Below are 19,087 nucleotides of genomic sequence, written 5' to 3'. Positions count from 1 at the left end.
GTGGATTAAAACAGGTTTTTTTTTTATGAAAATCGACTTTTTGGGAACAATTTCGCTCCTTTTTGCCTTTCTCATATAAAGAAAGGCTATGCAATCACTGTAAAAATCGACTTTTTAACCGAGGCCCGGAGGGCCGAGTATCATACACCATTCGATTCAGTTCGTCGAGATCGGCAAATGTCTGTGTGTGTATGTATGTGTGTGTATGTATGTGTGTGTGTGTATGTGTGTGTGTCATTTAAACTCACACAATTTTCTCAGAGATGGCTGAACCGATTTTCGTAAACTTAGTTTCATCTGAAAGGTATAACGCTCCCATAAGCTGCTATTGAATTTTTAGTTGATCCGACTTCCGGTTCCGGAGTTACGGGTTGAAGAGTGCGGTCACACAGCAAATTCCCATATAAACTGGTACCACCATAATGTTCAAATGATGTAAAACATATTAAAATTGATGTAACATTACTCTAGTTTGCGGGTCTGGATCACTAATGATCAATCAAAGTAGACCACATTGGCCACCTATGACGGTTCATGACGCCCTCGGGGAACCCGCCAAGTTCCTAAGCTAATATCACACCCATTCCCCAACGAATTCTCTACCGATTTTTACAAACTTGATTTCAAATGAAAGATACAGTAATACCATTGACTGCTGCTGAATTTCATTCTGTTCTGACTCTTGCTTCCGGAGTTACAGGGGTGTTAGTAAGGATACACTGGAATTTCCCATATAAATCGGTACAATCGTAATACCTCAGAGGCTAAAAACTATTGAAACGGTCACCAAATTACTTCTAATCGCAGATCTAGATCACTGATTGCCAATCAAACATTCTTTGAATTTATTGTCCACTATCGACGGTTCCGGAAGTCCGGAATTCCGGGCATATTCCACAAATAAAGTCACATCGGTTCATCGGTGATGACTGAACCGATTTTCTCAAACCAAGTCTCAAATGGAAGGCAAAATATGCAGTTGAGTATTGCGTAGCCGCCCCTTCCCCCCCCCCCTCCCCACCTTGCCCTTACACCTCCCTCCTTCATCACTCCCCTCTTCTTGGATCACCCTCACGCCCAGATTTCCTTCATCCACCCCGTATACCGAAATAAGATGAAGGATTTCTGACGCATCCTCCACACCCACTCTACTAAACCCCCATTCCCTACACGTTCAAACGCATTCCACCAACCTTTGCAAATTATAATCACATGAAGATAACATTGAACTCATGCTTATTAAGCTAATTAAATATTATTCTTTTGCCTTTCTTATATAGAAAGGTTATGCAATTGCTCCAAAAACCGACTTTCTAACCGAGGCCCGGAGGGCCGAGTCTCATATAACATTCGACTCAGTTCGCCGAGATCGCAAAATATCTGTGTGTATGTATGTGTGTATGTATGGATGTGTGTATGTGTATGTGTGTATGTATGTGTGTGTATGTGCGGATTTGTTAACAAAATGTCCACATCGGTTACTCGGAGATGGCTGAACCGATTTTTACAAACTAAGATTCAAATGAAAGGTATAATATTCCCATAGGTTGCTATTGAATTTCATTTTCAACCGACATCTTGTTCCGAATTACGAGTTGAAGAGTATGGTTACAAAACAAAATTTGTTGATTTTTCCAAATCAGTTTCTCGGAATTTTCTGAACCGATTTTGACAAACTTAATTTTAAATGAAAGGTCCATCAGCTGCTGTTGAATTTTGTGTGGATCCGAGTTCTGATTCCTGAATTACAGGGTGATACGTACGATCACGCAGCAAATCCCGATTCTAACGAATTCTGCGATGAATGTAAAAAGGTGATTTTTTTTCCAAAATGTAAACACAACTGTTGAATTTGTAGATCTAGGTCCCCAACAGTCATTCAAAGTCTCTTTGGCCACACTGGCCACCATCGACGGATCCGGAAGCATCCAAAGTCAGAATAACGGTTATATTGGTTTCTCGAAAATGGCTAGATTTGCTCAACTTAGTCTCAAATGAAAGGTGTTGCGTCCCCAGAAACTGATATTAAATTCCATCTCCATCCGACTTCCAGCACCGGAGTTACGGGTTGTGGAGGTCGATCACATAGAAAACTCCGATTCAAACCGATACCGCGATGAATGCAAAAAGGTGCTCTTATATATACTTACCAAGTGTAATAAGAATGAAAGACATTTCCATAAAGTTATATTGTACGAACCAGCTATTAAATCATAGTTTGGAGAAATGAGAAAGGCACAATTGCACCTCTAGGTGGATTAAAACAGGTTTTTTTTATTGAAAATAGCTCTTTTTCCAATGCCGATAACTTTTAAACGGGCAAACCACTTTGTAAACAAATTAAAGTGCAAGAAAAGCACAACAAATGCTGGAAAAATCAGATCTCCCCAAGGCGGCCCTCTATGGAAATACTTGAGTTGAAGTTTGGCTCATTCCGTCATCAAATGCAATTGATTACTCGCCGTTTGGTTGCACTTGCGCCATTGTTATGAAGTAGGCGCAAGGGAATTGTCAGTTTCCGGTGTCAGGCGTATGCATTGAGTTTTTGAACAACTGTAACTTTTGACACAAGCAAACAGAAGTTCGGATAATACTTAAAAAGCACACTTTAAAATTCACAAAAAGTTCTTAGGGAACTTTCAAGCTGCTCAAGCTTTAAGAGAACTGCTTAACCCGCTATTAGAACATAAAACGTATTGCAAAATTACTTAAAACGAGAAGCTTATGTAGTTCCTTTATATCAACTTTTGGTTGCTTGGGTATTTACTCAAGACGTACTTACAAAAGTAAGAAAGGATAATTATTACGACTTTAACCCTTTATTTCCGAACTAACAGTAGGGGATGGGTGTAGCGTTGTTGGTAAATGGATTGCCTTGTACGCAGCGCACCTGGGTTCGAGTCCCGACCCCGCACATAGGGTTAGAAATTTTTCATAAGAGATTTTTCTAACCCGAAGAGGCGAATGACCTTAAGGTTAAAACCTCTATAATCGAAATAAAAAAACTAACAGTAATATATGGTGATGTATTTAATGCCGGAACAGCTCTAGTATGGACAAACTTAGGCTCTAGAATTTCCATAGAGGGCCGCCTTGGGGAGATCTGATTTTTCCTGCATTTGTTGTGCTTTTCTTGCACTTTAATTTGTTTACAAAGTGGTTTGCCCGTTTAAAAGTTATCGGCATTGGAAAAAGAGCTATTTTCAATCAAAAAACGTGAATATCTCCACACATACTAGCGATAGCAAGTTTCCGTCTTAGGCAAAGTAATGCAGTTTAATAGTCCAAACAATGTTCTAGAACATTTATATAATGGAAAAAATCTAGAAGAAAACTTATGATGAAAAAACTGTTTTTAAAGGGCCTTTTACAAATAATGTCCCATATCTCAAAAACCTTAAAAGATAGAGAGTTGAAGTCTTCGGGTAAAATGTTTGCAACGAGTTTCTCTACAACTTTGCTGAAGTAAGTATTTGTCTATCTGAATTATTGGAGAAAATAAATTCCGTAACTCACTATTAGGGGGATTAATCATTAATCTGATAAGACAGAAAGAAGGGGAGTTCTACTCCAAGAAACTTTCTCAAAGACACCATATTGCTAAAGTCAACCATTTTGACGCAATCTAAAAAACCCTCTTTTTTGCTCTTTGGGACCACTGTGCTCCGGGCCGGGATTAGGTTGACGTTTTTCAGAGTGATTGCATAACCTTTCTATATGAGAAAGGCAAAAATGTGCCAAAATCCAAAAAAGTGAATTGTCGTAAATTTTTTTTTCGAGTTTGCATCAAATCTCGACGTTTAATGCACCTTGAACACATTTAGCATAAAAAAAAATCTATTTTTAATTTTTCCTATAGTTTATATGAGAAATTTCTGTGTGGCCGCACTCTCAAACCCGTAATTCCGGAACCAGAATTCCGATCGATCCAAAATTCAATAGCAGCCGATGGGAAGGTTGCACCTTTCATTTGAGACTAAGTTTGGGCAAATCGGTCCAGCCATCTCTGAGAAAAATGAGTGATATAATTTGACACATACGCACATACATACACACACACATACACACACATACACACACATACACACATACGTACACACATTTGTTTATTTGTTTATTTGTTTGGTATAATTTCATCTGACATAGATTGTCTTAATGAAAACTTAAAACTAAAGGTTAAAACTAATAAAAAATTTAAACATTACGAACAACACGAAAATTATCAAGTACTCGTTGACGAAACACATTAGTCGACACATTAAAATCAAAGAAATCAGCAAGTTCGTTGAATCTCGAGCAAACGAATCGAAGTGGGTCGTGCTGTCCGTACTGTGTATTTCGTGACTCCAGGAACAAGAAGTTACGACGACGAAGTTGTCTCTCAGGAGCGTACAAATTAAGCCGAGTAAGCAGAGCAGAGCTGTCAATATCGCCTGTGAGTAGCTTTGCAGCGAATAATCCCTGTGAGGTGATCCTTCGTACCTCCAGCGACTCGATGTCTAACAGACGGCAGCGTTCCTCGTATGGCGGCAAGTTAATTGGGTCACGCCACGGCAGAAACCGCAAAGCGTACTTTACGAATTTTCGTTGAACACCTTCAATCCTGGCGATCCAGTTTGCATGGTAAGGGCTCCATATTACGGCATTGGATTCCAGCAATGAGCGTACAAGCGAGCAGTACAATGATTTTAAACAAAATGGATCACGAAACTCCCTAGCAATTTTAAAGATGAAACCCAATTGTCGGTTGGCTTTTGACAGGATATCGTCATAAAGGAGTCTGAAGGTCATTTCACGATCTAAAGAAACGCCAAGATCCTTAACACATTCTGTCCTAGTAAGAGAGCAGCCACAGATTTGGTAATCATAAATAATGGGCAGAGTTTTCCGATGGAAGGAAATTATGCTGCATTTTGCAATACTTAAGCCCATAAAGTTTTTTGTGCACCATTCCTCAAACAGATGCAACATTCTTTGTAACCCCAGGCAGTCGAGAAGGCATTTAATTATTTTAAAGATTTTCGTATCGTCTGCATAAAACAGACGACAGTCCGATGGTAGTAGCGATGCGACATCGTTTATAAAAATTGAAAACAGTAGCGGACCGAGGTTGCTGCCTTGTGGAACTCCCGACCGGTTTGTGAACGATTCAGAAGTTGTCGAGCCGATTCGGACCTGTACAGAACGGTTTGTCAGATATGATCTGAACCAAGCAACACTAAACGCTGAGATGCCGAGTCGCTGCAATTTTCCTAGGAGTATTCCATGATCCACTCGATCGAATGCTGCTTTAAGATCCATATACGCCGTATCTATTTGCCACCCAGCATCCATGTTCCGCAAACAGTTCGAGGTAAACTGCATAAGGTTAGTGGATACGGAGCGCTTTGGGTAAAAGCCATGTTGTTCACTATCAATATAACTTTTACAGCTGGCGAACAGAGTGTCGTTCACGATTATTTCGAATAACTTTGAGCAGGCACACAAAGAAGTAATTCCACGATAATTAGAAACATTGCGTTTGTCACCTTTTTTTAGAACTGGAAATAAGTGGGAAAATTTCCAGCGTGCAGGGAACTCACATTGCTGAACCGAGAGATTAAACAGCATAGCCAGCGGATTACAGAGAGTGAGTGCACATCGCTTTAGCACGGATGACGGTATACCATCAGGGCCAGCAGCAAAGGATAACTTCAATTTTTGCATGGCAGTCGATACCATGCTTTCAGTTATATGCGGAATACTGTAGTCAAACACGTCACGTGGCATTTCCCGAATAGCTTCTTCAATCTGCATCGAGGTGGCGGAACTATCGTGGAATACCTGCTTAAAATGTTCTGCGAACAAATTGCACTTTTCGCTTTCGTTGCAGGCAGTTGCATTTTCCAAAAACATGGAGCGAGGCAGGCCAGTTTCCTTTCGCTTTGAGTTGACGAACGACCAAAACAGTTTGGGGTTGCGACGAAGGTTGTCTTCTGTACGCTTCACATGTCGATTGTAGAGGTAGTGGTTGTAGTGACGATACCGGTTGCTTGTGATGTTCAACTGTTGTTTAAAATAGGGTGAACGAGAACTGCAATATTTCCGAAGGGCAGCCGATCGTGCTCGCTTGAGCGCACGTAATCGTCGATTCGACCACGGTGGTTTTTGCGGGGGTGGTTTAGCTGGAACAACACTTAAGACAGCATTCTCCACAATGGCGCTGAAATGTTCTACTGCCTCATCAATGCAGGTAGACGATTCAATGAAGTGCCAATTGATGATAGATAACATAGCATTCAATGTGGCGTAATCGGCTCGGCGAAAGTCCAAAAAATTAGTAACAGTAGCCTCTTCATAAACAATTTGAGTGGGCATACTAAATGTAACAGTAAGAGCAGGGTGATCAGCATCGAGATCAATTAAAGGTTCGATGGGCGAGGACACGGTAGTGACTGGTAAAGCAGTATCATTTGCAAGAACAAAATCCAAAAGGCGTTCGTTCCGATTAAATATGGTGTTAATCTGGGTGAATGCTTGTAGGTTGAACCCGTCGATAAGAGCGCAGCTGCCGGCCGGCATATGCGAGAGCAGTGGGTCAATGAACGGTAAGTCTCTCTCAGGAAAACGCCATTGCAGGTTTGACTGGTTATAGTCGCCAAATAGAATGGCAGGAGTATGGATGCCAAATCGGGATGACACTGACCCCAACGATTCTAAGTGATCATTAATACTCACCGCGTCGAATCTTCGGTCTGGTGGCAGATATATAACGCCGATGCTGAGTGTATTTTGCGGTAAATCAACGATAACCCACAGCTGTTCAAGGGTATTAGAAATGGTTGCGGGATCAATGTAGGAATTTAATTTCAGTGATACTGCCACCAAAACTCCTCCGCCGCGAGTCTTACGGCTGTTCAAGTGGGACCGATCAGTTCTGAATACGGCGTACTGATGTCCAAAAAGTTGTGCAGAATAGATTTGCTCATTCAGCCACGTTTCCGTTAGAACGATTATGTCGTACTCAGCTTCCGAAACAGCCAAAAAGAATGTGTCGATCTTGCTCCTTAATCCGCGCACATTCTGATAATATATGCGGAGGTTGTTAGAAGCAGCACGACTGGAATGCGAGAAATAGTCAGGAACAGCAGGTTCAAAAATATGATTATACTCGCCTGGGATAGCAGGCTGGAAGCCCCCGCTTCCATCTCCGACCTCAGGACCGGAACAATTTCGAAGAGGGGTATTAACGGAAAGCACATTTCGGTCGAGAGGCGCGGGGGCTTCCGCATTGCTTGTTATTGGTTGTCGCGGATCCGCAGCTGCACTGAAGATGTTTGATTCGTCTCTGCTACGTTGGCTAAAGGGATTGTCGTTACAGTTGAAGCACGGTTTTTAGGCTGTTCCACAAATTCCCTGAATAGAAGTCCGCTTGGCCATGTTGAAGCATCGAGGGATTGTTCCTTCAAAGCAGGATCCAGTCCGATTTTAAACGAAATGAATGACATTTTAGAAACATCCGCCTCTTTGGAAACTAGACGAACCACGTCAACCGCATCGGTTAAATCCAGGCAGCGAGCAACAATTTTTTGTACGTCACCGACTGTTACCAGTGGTTGAAATCCCGATAAGTACAGCCAAAATTTCGGTGGGGGTGGTGGAGTGACAACGAACGGAACTGACAAATCACTAAAGTCAATAGACTTCGTTCCACGTACGGCAGAAGCTTGCATCGGTTGACCATTATTACCACGGCGCCGTTTGACACCTAATTTAGGCCAGTCAGAAACAACTGGTGTCCCACCAACAGGGCGCTCAGATACGATGTTTTCAACCTGCCTGCTCAGCGTTTCTATCAAATTGAAAAGCTGGCGAACTTGAGCAGAAAGATTAGCCAAGTTCGACGGTTGAGTCTGCTGTAATTCAAGTGCATCCTTGATGTAGGAGGAAACACTTCGATCGTTCAATTTGTCTTTACATCCGCAGCATACAAAGATTGCTTTTCCTTGCGAAAACAGATCCCTGATGTTTGAGCGGTTATTAAAACCACAACATTGCTGGCTGATGTGGAAAAAAGCGTCACAAAAACCACAGCGTACAGGTTCCAGCTCATTTATCGGTAAATGACACTCGCCACATTGTTTTTTTTCCATTCTTGCTTTGGTCAGGTTCGGTGCTGATGAAGCAGGGAGCAGCAAGTGTAGGTTAGCTGGCTAGTGCTATCGGCGCCAGAAAAACACCAATTGAACAAAGCAAATCACAATTGCCGCTTGTCGAAACTTTATTTAGAACGCTCGTAATCGCGAGAAGGATTATTAATCGACGAAAACTTCGAACACTATGCACTCCTAGTTAGTTAAAGTCTCAGTACGAAAAACAATAAAAACGATACAACAAGGTTTTCCGACGAAAAATTACAAAATTTAATTCCAACTGAAAACACACGATCAGAACACGATAGATCTCACTGTACATACATACACACACATACAGACTTTTTCCGATCTCGACGAACTGAGTCGAATGGGATATGACACTCGGCCCTCCGGGCCGGGATTAGGTTGACGTTTTTCAGAGTGATTGCATAACCTTTCTATATGAGAAAGGCAAAAATGTGCCAAAATCCAAAAAAGTGAATTGTCGTCAAATTTTTTTTCGAGCGCTTGCATCAAATCTCGACGTTTCATGCACCTTGAACACATTTAGCATCAAAAATAAAAATTCTAGTTTTGATTTTTCCTATAGTTTATATGAGAAATTTCTGTGTGGCCGCACTCTGAAACCCGTAATTCCGGAACCAGAATTCCGATCGATCCAAAATTCAATAGCAGCCGATGGGAAGGTTGCACCTTTCATTTGAGACTAAGTTTAGGCAAATCGGTCCAGCCATCTCTGAGAAAAATGAGTGTCATTATTTGACACATACGCACATACATACACACACATACACACACATACACACATACACACATACACACACATACACACATACATACACACACATACATACACACACATACAGGCTTTTTCCGATCTCGACGAACTGAGTCGAATGGGGTATGACACTCGGCCCTCCGGGCCGGGATTAGGTTGATTAGGTTGACGTTTTTCAGAGTGATTGCATAACCTTTCTATATGAGAAAGGAAAAAATGTGCCAAAATCCAAAAAAGTGAATTGTCGTCAAATTTTTTTCGAGTTTGCATCAAATCTCGACGTTTCATGCACCTTGAACACATTTAGCATCAAAAATAAAAATTCTATTTTTAAATTTTCCTATAGTTTATATGAGAAATTTCTGTGTGGCCGCGCTCTGAAACCCGTAATTCCGGAACCAGAATTCCGATCGATCCAAAATTCAATAGCAGCCGATGGGAAGGTTGCACCTGTCATTTGAGACTAAGTTTGGGCAAATCGGTCCAGCCATCTCTGAGAAAAATGAGTGACATTATTTGACACATACGCACATACATACACACACATACACAAACATACACACACATACACACACATACACACACATACACACACATACACACACATATATACACACATACACACATACAGACTTTTTCCGATCTCGACGAACTGAGTCGAATGGGATATGACACTCGGCCCTCCGGGCCGGGATTAGTTTGACATTTTTCAGAGTGATTGCATAACCTTTCTATATGAGAAAGGCAAAACTGTGCCAAAATCTAAAAAAGTGAATTGTCGTAAAATTTTTTTCGAGTTTGCATCAAATCTCGACGTTTCATGCACCTTGAACACATTTAGCAACAAAAATAAATTTTTTTTTTTAATTTTTCCTATAGTTTATATGAGAAATTTCCGTGTGGCTGCACTCTGAAACCCGTAATTCCGGAACCAGAATTCCGATCGATCCAAAATTCAATAGCAGCCGATGGGAAGGTTGCACCTTTCATTTGAGACTAAGTTTGGGCAAATCGGTCCAGCCATCTCTGAGAAAAATGAGTGACATTATTTGACACATACGCACATACATACACACACACATACACACACACATACACACATACATACACACACATACATACACACACACATACAGACTTTTTCCGATCTCGACGAACTGAGTCGAATGGGATATGACACTCGGCCCTCCGGGCCGGGATTAGGTTGACGTTTTTCAGAGTGATTGCATAACCTTTCTATATGAGAAAGGCAAAAATGTGCCAAAATCCGAAAAAGTGAATTGTAGTTAAATTTTTTTTCCAGTTTGCATCAAATCTCGACGTTTCATGCACCTTGAACACATTTAGCATCAAAAATAAAAATTCTATTTTTAATTTTTCCTATAGTTTATATGAGAAATTTCTGTGTGGCCGCACTCTGAAACCCGTAATTCCGGAACCAGAATTCCGATCGATCCAAAATTCAATAGCAGCCGATAGGAATGTTGCACCTTTCATTTGAGACTAAGTTTGGGCAAATCGGTCTAGCCATCTCTGAGAAAAATGAGTGACATTATTTGACACATACGCACATACATACACACACATACACACACATACATACACATACACACACATACACACATACATACACACACATACAGACTTTTTCCGATCTCGACGAACTGAGTCGAATGGGATATGACACTCGGCCCTCCGGGCCGGGATTAGGTTGACGTTTTTCAGAGTGATTGCATAACCTTTCTATATGAGAAAGGCAAAAATGTGCCAAAATCCAAAAAAGTGAATTGTCGTCAAATTTTTTTCGAGTTTGCATCAAATCTCGACGTTTCATGCACCTTGAACACATTTAGCATCAAAAATAAAAATTCTATTTTTAAATTTTCCTATAGTTTATATGAGAAATTTCTGTGTGGCCGCGCTCTGAAACCCGTAATTCCGGAACCAGAATTCCGATCGATCCAAAATTCAATAGTAGCCGATGGGAAGGTTGCACCTGTCATTTGAGACTAAGTTTGGGCAAATCGGTCCAGCCATCTCTGAGAAAAATGAGTGACATTATTTGACACATACGCACATACATACACACACATACACACACATACACACACATACACACACATACACACACATACACACACATACACACACATACACACATATATACACACATACACACATACAGACTTTTTCCGATCTCGACGAACTGAGTCGAATGGGATATGACACTCGGCCCTCCGGGCCGGGATTAGTTTGACATTTTTCAGAGTGATTGCATAACCTTTCTATATGAGAAAGGCAAAAATGTGCCAAAATCTAAAAAAGTGAATTGTCGTAAAATTTTTTTTCGAGTTTGCATCAAATCTCGACGTTTCATGCACCTTGAACACATTTAGCATCAAAAATAAAAATTCTAGTTTTGATTTTTCCTATAGTTTATATGAGAAATTTCTGTGTGGCCGCACTCTGAAACCCGTAATTCCGGAACCAGAATTCCGATCGATCCAAAATTCAATAGCAGCCGATGGGAAGGTTGCACCTTTCATTTGAGACTAAGTTTAGGCAAATCGGTCCAGCCATCTCTGAGAAAAATGAGTGACATTATTTGACACATACGCACATACATACACACACATACACACACATACACACATACACACACATACACACATACATACACACACATACAGGCTTTTTCCGATCTCGACGAACTGAGTCGAATGGGGTATGACACTCGGCCCTCCGGGCCGGGATTAGGTTGATTAGGTTGACGTTTTTCAGAGTGATTGCATAACCTTTCTATATGAGAAAGGCAAAAATGTGCCAAAATCCAAAAAAGTGAATTGTCGTCAAATTTTTTTCGAGTTTGCATCAAATCTCGACGTTTCATGCACCTTGAACACATTTAGCATCAAAAATAAAAATTCTATTTTTAAATTTTCCTATAGTTTATATGAGAAATTTCTGTGTGGCCGCGCTCTGAAACCCGTAATTCCGGAACCAGAATTCCGATCGATCCAAAATTCAATAGCAGCCGATGGGAAGGTTGCACCTGTCATTTGAGACTAAGTTTGGGCAAATCGGTCCAGCCATCTCTGAGAAAAATGAGTGACATTATTTGACACATACGCACATACATACACACACATACACACACATACACACACATACACACACACATACACACACATACACACACATACACACACATACACACACATACACACACATATATACACACATACACACATACACACATACAGACTTTTTCCGATCTCGACGAACTGAGTCGAATGGGATATGACACTCGGCCCTCCGGGCCGGGATTAGTTTGACATTTTTCAGAGTGATTGCATAACCTTTCTATATGAGAAAGGCAAAAATGTGCCAAAATCTAAAAAAGTGAATTGTCGTAAAATTTTTTTTCGAGTTTGCATCAAATCTCGACGTTTCATGCACCTTGAACACATTTAGCAACAAAAATAAAATATTTTTTTTAATTTTTCCTATAGTTTATATGAGAAATTTCCGTGTGGCTGCACTCTGAAACCCGTAATTCCGGAACCAGAATTCCGATCGATCCAAAATTCAATAGCAGCCGATGGGAAGGTTGCACCTTTCATTTGAGACTAAGTTTGGGCAAATCGGTCCAGCCATCTCTGAGAAAAATGAGTGACATTATTTGACACATACGCACATACATACACACACACATACACACACACATACACACATACATACACACACATACATACACACACACATACAGACTTTTTCCGATCTCGACGAACTGAGTCGAATGGGATATGACACTCGGCCCTCCGGGCCGGGATTAGGTTGACGTTTTTCAGAGTGATTGCATAACCTTTCTATATGAGAAAGGCAAAAATGTGCCAAAATCCAAAAAAGTGAATTGTAGTTAATTTTTTTTTCCAATTTGCATCAAATCTCGACGTTTCATGCACCTTGAACACATTTAGCATCAAAAATAAAAATTCTATTTTTAATTTTTCCTATAGTTTATATGAGAAATTTTGTGTGTGGCCGCACTCTGAAACCCGTAATTCCGGAACCAGAATTCCGATCGATCCAAAATTCAATAGCAGCCGATAGGAATGTTGCACCTTTCATTTGAGACTAAGTTTGGGCAAATCGGTCCAGCCATCTCTGAGAAAAATGAGTGACATTATTTGACACATACGCACATACATACACACACATACACACATACACACACACATACATACACACATACACACATACAGACTTTTTCCGATCTCGACGAACTGAGTCGAATGGGATATGACACTCGGCCCTCCGGGCCGGGATTAGGTTGACGTTTTTCAGAGTGATTGCATAACCTTTCTATATGAGAAAGGCAAAAATGTGCCAAAATCCAAAAAATTGAATTGTCGTCAAATTTTTTCGAGTTTGCATCAAATCTCGACGTTTCATGCACCTTGAACACATTTAGCATCAAAAATAAAAATTCTATTTTTAAATTTTCCTATAGTTTATATGAGAAATTTCTGTGTGGCCGCGCTCTGAAACCCGTAATTCCGGAACCAGAATTCCGATCGATCCAAAATTCAATAGCAGCCGATGGGAAGGTTGCACCTTTCATTTGAGACTAAGTTTGGGCAAATCGGTCCAGCCATCTCTGAGAAAAATGAGTGACATTATTTGACACATACGCACATACATACACACACATACACACACATACACACACATACACACATACACACACATATATACACACATACACACATACAGACTTTTTCCGATCTCGACGAACTGAGTCGAATGGGATATGACACTCGGCCCTCCGGGCCGGGATTAGTTTGACGTTTTTCAGAGTGATTGCATAACCTTTCTATATGAGAAAGGCAAAAATGTGCCAAAATCCAAAAAAGTGAATTGTCGTAAAATTTTTTTTCGAGTTTGCATCAAATCTCGACGTTTCATGCACCTTGAACACATTTAGCAACAAAAATAAAATATTTTTTTTAATTTTTCCTATAGTTTATATGAGAAATTTCCGTGTGGCTGCACTCTGAAACCCGTAATTCCGGAACCAGAATTCCGATCGATCCAAAATTCAATAGCAGCCGATGGGAAGGTTGCACCTTTCATTTGAGACTAAGTTTGGGCAAATCGGTCCAGCCATCTCTGAGAAAAATGAGTGACATTATTTGACACATACGCACATACATACACACACACACATACACACACATACACACACATACACACACATAAACACATACATACACACACATACATACACACACACATACAGACTTTTTCCGATCTCGACGAACTGAGTCGAATGGGATATGACACTCGGCCCTCCGGGCCGGGATTAGGTTGACGTTTTTCAGAGTGATTGCATAACCTTTCTATATGAGAAAGGCAAAAATGTGCCAAAATCCAAAAAAGTGAATTGTCGTTAAATTTTTTTTCGAGTTTGCATCAAATCTCGACGTTTCATGCACCTTGAACACATTTAGCATCAAAAATAAAAATTCTATTTTTAATTTTTCCTATAGTTTATATGAGAAATTTCTGTGTGGCCGCACTCTGAAACCCGTAATTCCGGAACCAGAATTCCGATCGATCCAAAATTCAATAGCAGCCGATAGGAAGGTTGCACCTTTCATTTGAGACTAAGTTTGGGCAAATCGGTCCAGCCATCTCTGAGAAAAATGAGTGACATTATTTGACACATACGCACATACATACACACACATACACACATACACACACACATACACACACATACATACACACATACACACACATACAGACTTTTTCCGATCTCGACGAACTGAGTCGAATGGGATATGACACTCGGCCCTCCGGGCCGGGATTAGGTTGACGTTTTTCAGAGTGATTGCATAACCTTTCTATATGAGAAAGGCAAAAATGTGCCAAAATCCAAAAAATTGAATTGTCGTCAAATTTTTTTTCGAGTTTGCATCAAATCTCGACGTTTCATGCACCTTGAACACATTTAGCATCAAAAATAAAAATTCTATTTTTAATTTTTCCTATAGTTTATATGAGAAATTTCTGTGTGGCCGCACTCTGAAACCCGTAATTCCGGAACCAGAATTCCGATCGATCCAAAATTCAATAGCAGCCGATGGGAAGGTTGCACCTTTCATTTGAGATTAAGTTTGGGCAAATCGGTCCAGCCATCTCTGAGAAAAATGAGTGACATTATTTGACACATACGCACATACATACACACACATACACACACATACACACATACACACAAACACACATACACACATACACACACATACATACACACACACATACAGACTTTTTCCGATCTCGACGAACTGAGTCGAATGGGATATGACACTCGGCCCTCCGGGCCGGGATTTGGCTGATTTTTTTTATTTTTTTTTTGATTTTATTAACGAAACTTTACACCGGCGAGTGCATTCGTGTCGAATAAGAAAAAAACATTACATTTCAACGTAACATTCAATCAAAACGTGTACTCATCTGTTTCCATCTATTTGGTGTTGCTGCTTCGTCGTTCTTTCTTTTGAATCTTGCGCTTTATTCGTACGCATGCCATCTCTATCCTTAATCACTTATTGTTACATATTTCGATATCACTTATTTGTTTTCTGTATTCTTCTTTGTTGCTCTTTCTGTTTCATCCACTTCATATGGTTCTAGCGATTTTTCTTCGTTTTCTTCAGCACTTTTAGATCCGCTACTTTTATAAATCTTCATATCTTCTTCGCTTTGTTTCAGCTGCTGCACTCACTCTTTCATCTTCATGATTTTTCGACACTTTTGTTTATACTTCTTCACTTCTCAGCCTTCCCGCAATCCTCACCGTCTGCGTCTACTTCTCCTTTAGTTTTCTTCCGGAACCTTCATGCTTTTTATCCGCCTTTTCTTCTACTCCGTGTCCATCATCTCCTTCTTCACAATCTTCGATGTAGATCTGCTTCTCTCAGGAACTCAAGCAGTCGTTTTTCGCTGTCTGAATCGTTGCATAATGCCGCACGTATGCTAGTCTGATCTATGTTGAATTTTCTTCTAGAGGCTTCAATTTTTCTTCACTGCAGGATCACGTGGCGAACGTTCACGACCGTCCCGCAACATTCACAAACCGGTGGCGATGCTTTTTTTAGCAGGAACTCGTGTGTTAGTCTGGTGTGGCCGATTCGAACCCGAGTCAGCACTCGCTGATCGGTGGAGTTCTTCTGGTCAAGCCACGTTTTTGTATCAAATTTTATTTCTCTAAGTTTGACGTCTGTTAATTGCGCCCATCTAGCTTCCCAAAGTTGACGAAGCGTATGGGTTGTCGCTTTTATGGCATCTTTCCTTGGAATGGCGATATTTAGGGGCGTGATGCTTTGAGCTTCCCCGGCGAGACGATCTGCTTCTTCGTTGCCACGGACGCCGGCGTGACCGGGGATCCAACATAAGTGAATTGGACGGTGTCGTAGCTGCTTTTCGATTTCCTGAATCCATGGATGTTGCGATTTCCCGGTCTCTATGGCCGAGAGGCAGCTTGCTGAGTCAGACAATATGAGCAATTCGTAGGACAAATCAAGGTTGAGCGCCGATTTAATCGCATAAGCCTCCGCGAAAAAAAACACTACAATGCGAAGGAAGTCCTATCAATTCTTGCCGGTTTTCGCTGAATACCCCTGCTCCAACAGTATTGTCGCACTTAGATCCGTCGGTATAGATAACCGTGGCACGGGAGAACTGATTGGCCAGCAATTCCTGTACGACGGGTTGTACTACTGCGGTGGGATCTCCTGCTTTCAGTTGTCTTTTCACATCCCAGACAACACTTGGCTTGGGAACGTGCCACATACGGTTGCCGAGACGTGTCCGCACAGTAATTCTTGGAAGTTGCATACCAGTCACTTCAATAAGACGATCGGAAGCTCGTTGCACAACTGGAAGATCAATATTTCTCCATGATGCGGGTTGCAGCACAAACTAGCGCTTGAAGGGTCATGAGGTCGAAAGGAAGTGTACCGGCTTCTGCCATTATTGCTGAAATTGGACTGGTGACATACGCAACTGACGCAAATCGGATCATCCGGTTATATATTGGTGCGAGTGTTTGTAGGACCGTATCGTTTGCTCTACTAACGAGCACGATGCCGTAAAGAAGATGTGATGTAATGATTGCTGAACCAATACGCAGTAGCGAAGTCCGTTGCCCCCGAGGAGTTCTACCACCGATCAATCTCATAATTCGCAACCTTGAATCACAGGTAGATTTAACCAGCTTGCAGTGTTGTTTGAACGTCAGTCTCCGATCGAGGGTGACAACGACTATTTTCAACTGTCTCGTTTTCGGTATTGCTACCCGGTCAATGCAAATATTCTTACTGGGCTCCCGGCGGGCATTAGGGCTACCGTAGAAGATGCTAGATTTTGCTGCTGAAATTCGGAATCCAACACGTTCGCCCACTTGTCCACTGCTTTCACCACGACTTGCAGAGTACGGTATAAGGATTGCATTTTGTTCCTTCGTACTACGAGTAGGATATCGTCTGCGTATACGAGCACAGCGACGGTTTTCGGAACTACTTTAAATATTGGCTGCATTGCTATAAGGAAGAGCGTTACTGAGAGCACTGACCCTTGGGGGACGCCGTTCTCCAGTGGCATTTCCCGAGACAGATGTCCTCTCACGTTAACTCGGAATTTTCTGTCGGCAAGAAAGCTGTTTAGTATTTTGTACATCCGCCCACCGATCTTCCATTTCAGGAGGCTACGCAATATACCAAATCTCCAGGTGGTGTCGTAGGCTTTCGAAAGATCGAGCGATGCTATCATGCAGTGTTCGTCGTTGTTGGGTAACGACCTATCCAACTCTGCCAAGTACGTGTCGATGCCGCGGCTAGCTCTGAAAGCATGTTGTCTTTTGTCAAGGCGTCCTTTTGCTTCTAACTCAGTGGTTAGTCTCCTGTTCACGATACGCTCGAACACTTTCGCTATGCAGTTGACTAGCGTGATGGGGCGGAATGCAGCACAACCGGACTCCGATGTATTTGGTTTCGGGATTGGCACTACTATCCCGGTTCGCCAACTAGCTGGGAAGCAACCATTGCGCCATACTCTATTAAGCAGTCCCAGTAGCGCAGTCTTAACGGATAGGGGTAGTTGTCGTAGCATAGGATACCCTACGGAATCTGGACCCGTAGAAACGCTGCGTCCTTTATCGAGAGCCCAAAGGAGCTCGTTCAAAGTGATATCCGAGTTATAAACCTCGTCAGTATCTGGTAGAATATCCACGCGAGCTCGTTCGGCTTTCTCCTTCATCTTTTGAAACGATGAAGTGTAGCTAGACGTCGCCGATCTCTCACTATAGTGCTTAGCTAGTTCTTCTGCTACTTCTTCCGCTTTGTCTGTATAACCATCAGATCGTTTGATTACAGCCGTGTGGTGCTGTCGCTTTCCCCTCAGAGCATTTACTGTCCGCCACATTTCTGTCGTCGTGCTGTTTGTAGATATTTTCCCGACGAATTCCTCCCACGATCGACATTTGGCATCTTTCACAGTTTTCTTTGTTGCTGCTCTGGCTTCTTGGAATTTTTTAGTGCGTCAGTTGTATCTAATCCCGCTGCTCTGCTTCGTTTCAGTGATCTGAGCAACGCTGCTTGACCGCCGTTTCCACTTCCGGACACCACCATGGTACCGATTTAGGACCGACTCGGCCGGATGTTCGAGGTATGCTATTGTTGCTGCTGACAATAGCCGCTCCACGAACTCATCTACTTCGATTTCGTCGTCTGGTTTGATGCTGGCAGCCGTTAACCGTTCATATGTTGTCCAGTCTGCTTGGTCATAGAGCCATCTTCTCTGCCTGAGAGGGTCCAGGTGAGGAGATGGTGATCGGAAAGTGATCGCTATTGTGGGTATCCGGGAGTATTCTCCAAATAAGTCTGGGTGCTATCGTCTCGGAACATATCGAGAGGTCTATCGCTGAGGTGGATCCAGTTGCTGGGTCAATCCGAGTGTGCGATCCATTGTTCAAAATAATCATTTGTTTGGCCAACGTTTTCTCGGCGATGAAGCGACCGAGCATGTTCGTTTTTGTGGAACCCCAGGCAAGATGATGCGCGTTAAAGTCACCAAGTAATAACAAAGGTGTTGGTAGTAGCTCAAGTAA

At 41.8% G+C, this 19,087-nt stretch overlaps 2 protein-coding genes across 2 annotated transcripts in view; both read right to left on the bottom strand.

The window, feature by feature from the left end:
- LOC131694307 (teneurin-a) overlaps positions 1-19,087 on the bottom strand; it is a 1,511,233-nt gene that overhangs the window by 1,429,132 nt on the left and 63,014 nt on the right. The gene's annotated exons all lie outside the window — the stretch shown is intronic.
- Positions 1,043-18,402, bottom strand: LOC131675929 (uncharacterized). Its single transcript, XM_058955057.1, has 4 exons — positions 17,555-18,402; positions 17,172-17,465; positions 7,381-8,001; positions 1,043-7,339 (listed from the first exon to the last, which is right to left on the bottom strand). The coding sequence occupies exons 1-4, from the start codon at positions 18,400-18,402 to the stop codon at positions 4,195-4,197; spliced, it is 4,908 nt and encodes a 1,635-aa protein (XP_058811040.1). The 3' UTR covers positions 1,043-4,194.

The sequence above is a fragment of the Topomyia yanbarensis genome, chromosome 1, assembly GCF_030247195.1.
Source record: "Topomyia yanbarensis strain Yona2022 chromosome 1, ASM3024719v1, whole genome shotgun sequence".
NCBI classification, from domain to species: domain Eukaryota; kingdom Metazoa; phylum Arthropoda; class Insecta; order Diptera; family Culicidae; genus Topomyia; species Topomyia yanbarensis.
This window is presented reverse-complemented; position numbering and strand designations above follow the sequence as displayed.

Excerpts from the sequence above, each read along its gene's own strand:
- LOC131675929 (XM_058955057.1), bottom strand. The coding sequence starts at position 18,402 with ATGTGGCGGACAGTAAATGCTCTGAGGGGAAAGCGACAGCACCACACG. Across the intron at positions 8,002-17,171 it reads AAATCTACCTGTGATTCAAG|GGATCTGTTTTCGCAAGGAA; the intron begins GTTGCGAATTAT and ends CTCAAACATCAG. Across the intron at positions 7,340-7,380 it reads TTCAGGGAATTTGTGGAACA|CCAACGTAGCAGAGACGAAT; the intron begins GCCTAAAAACCG and ends CAATCCCTTTAG.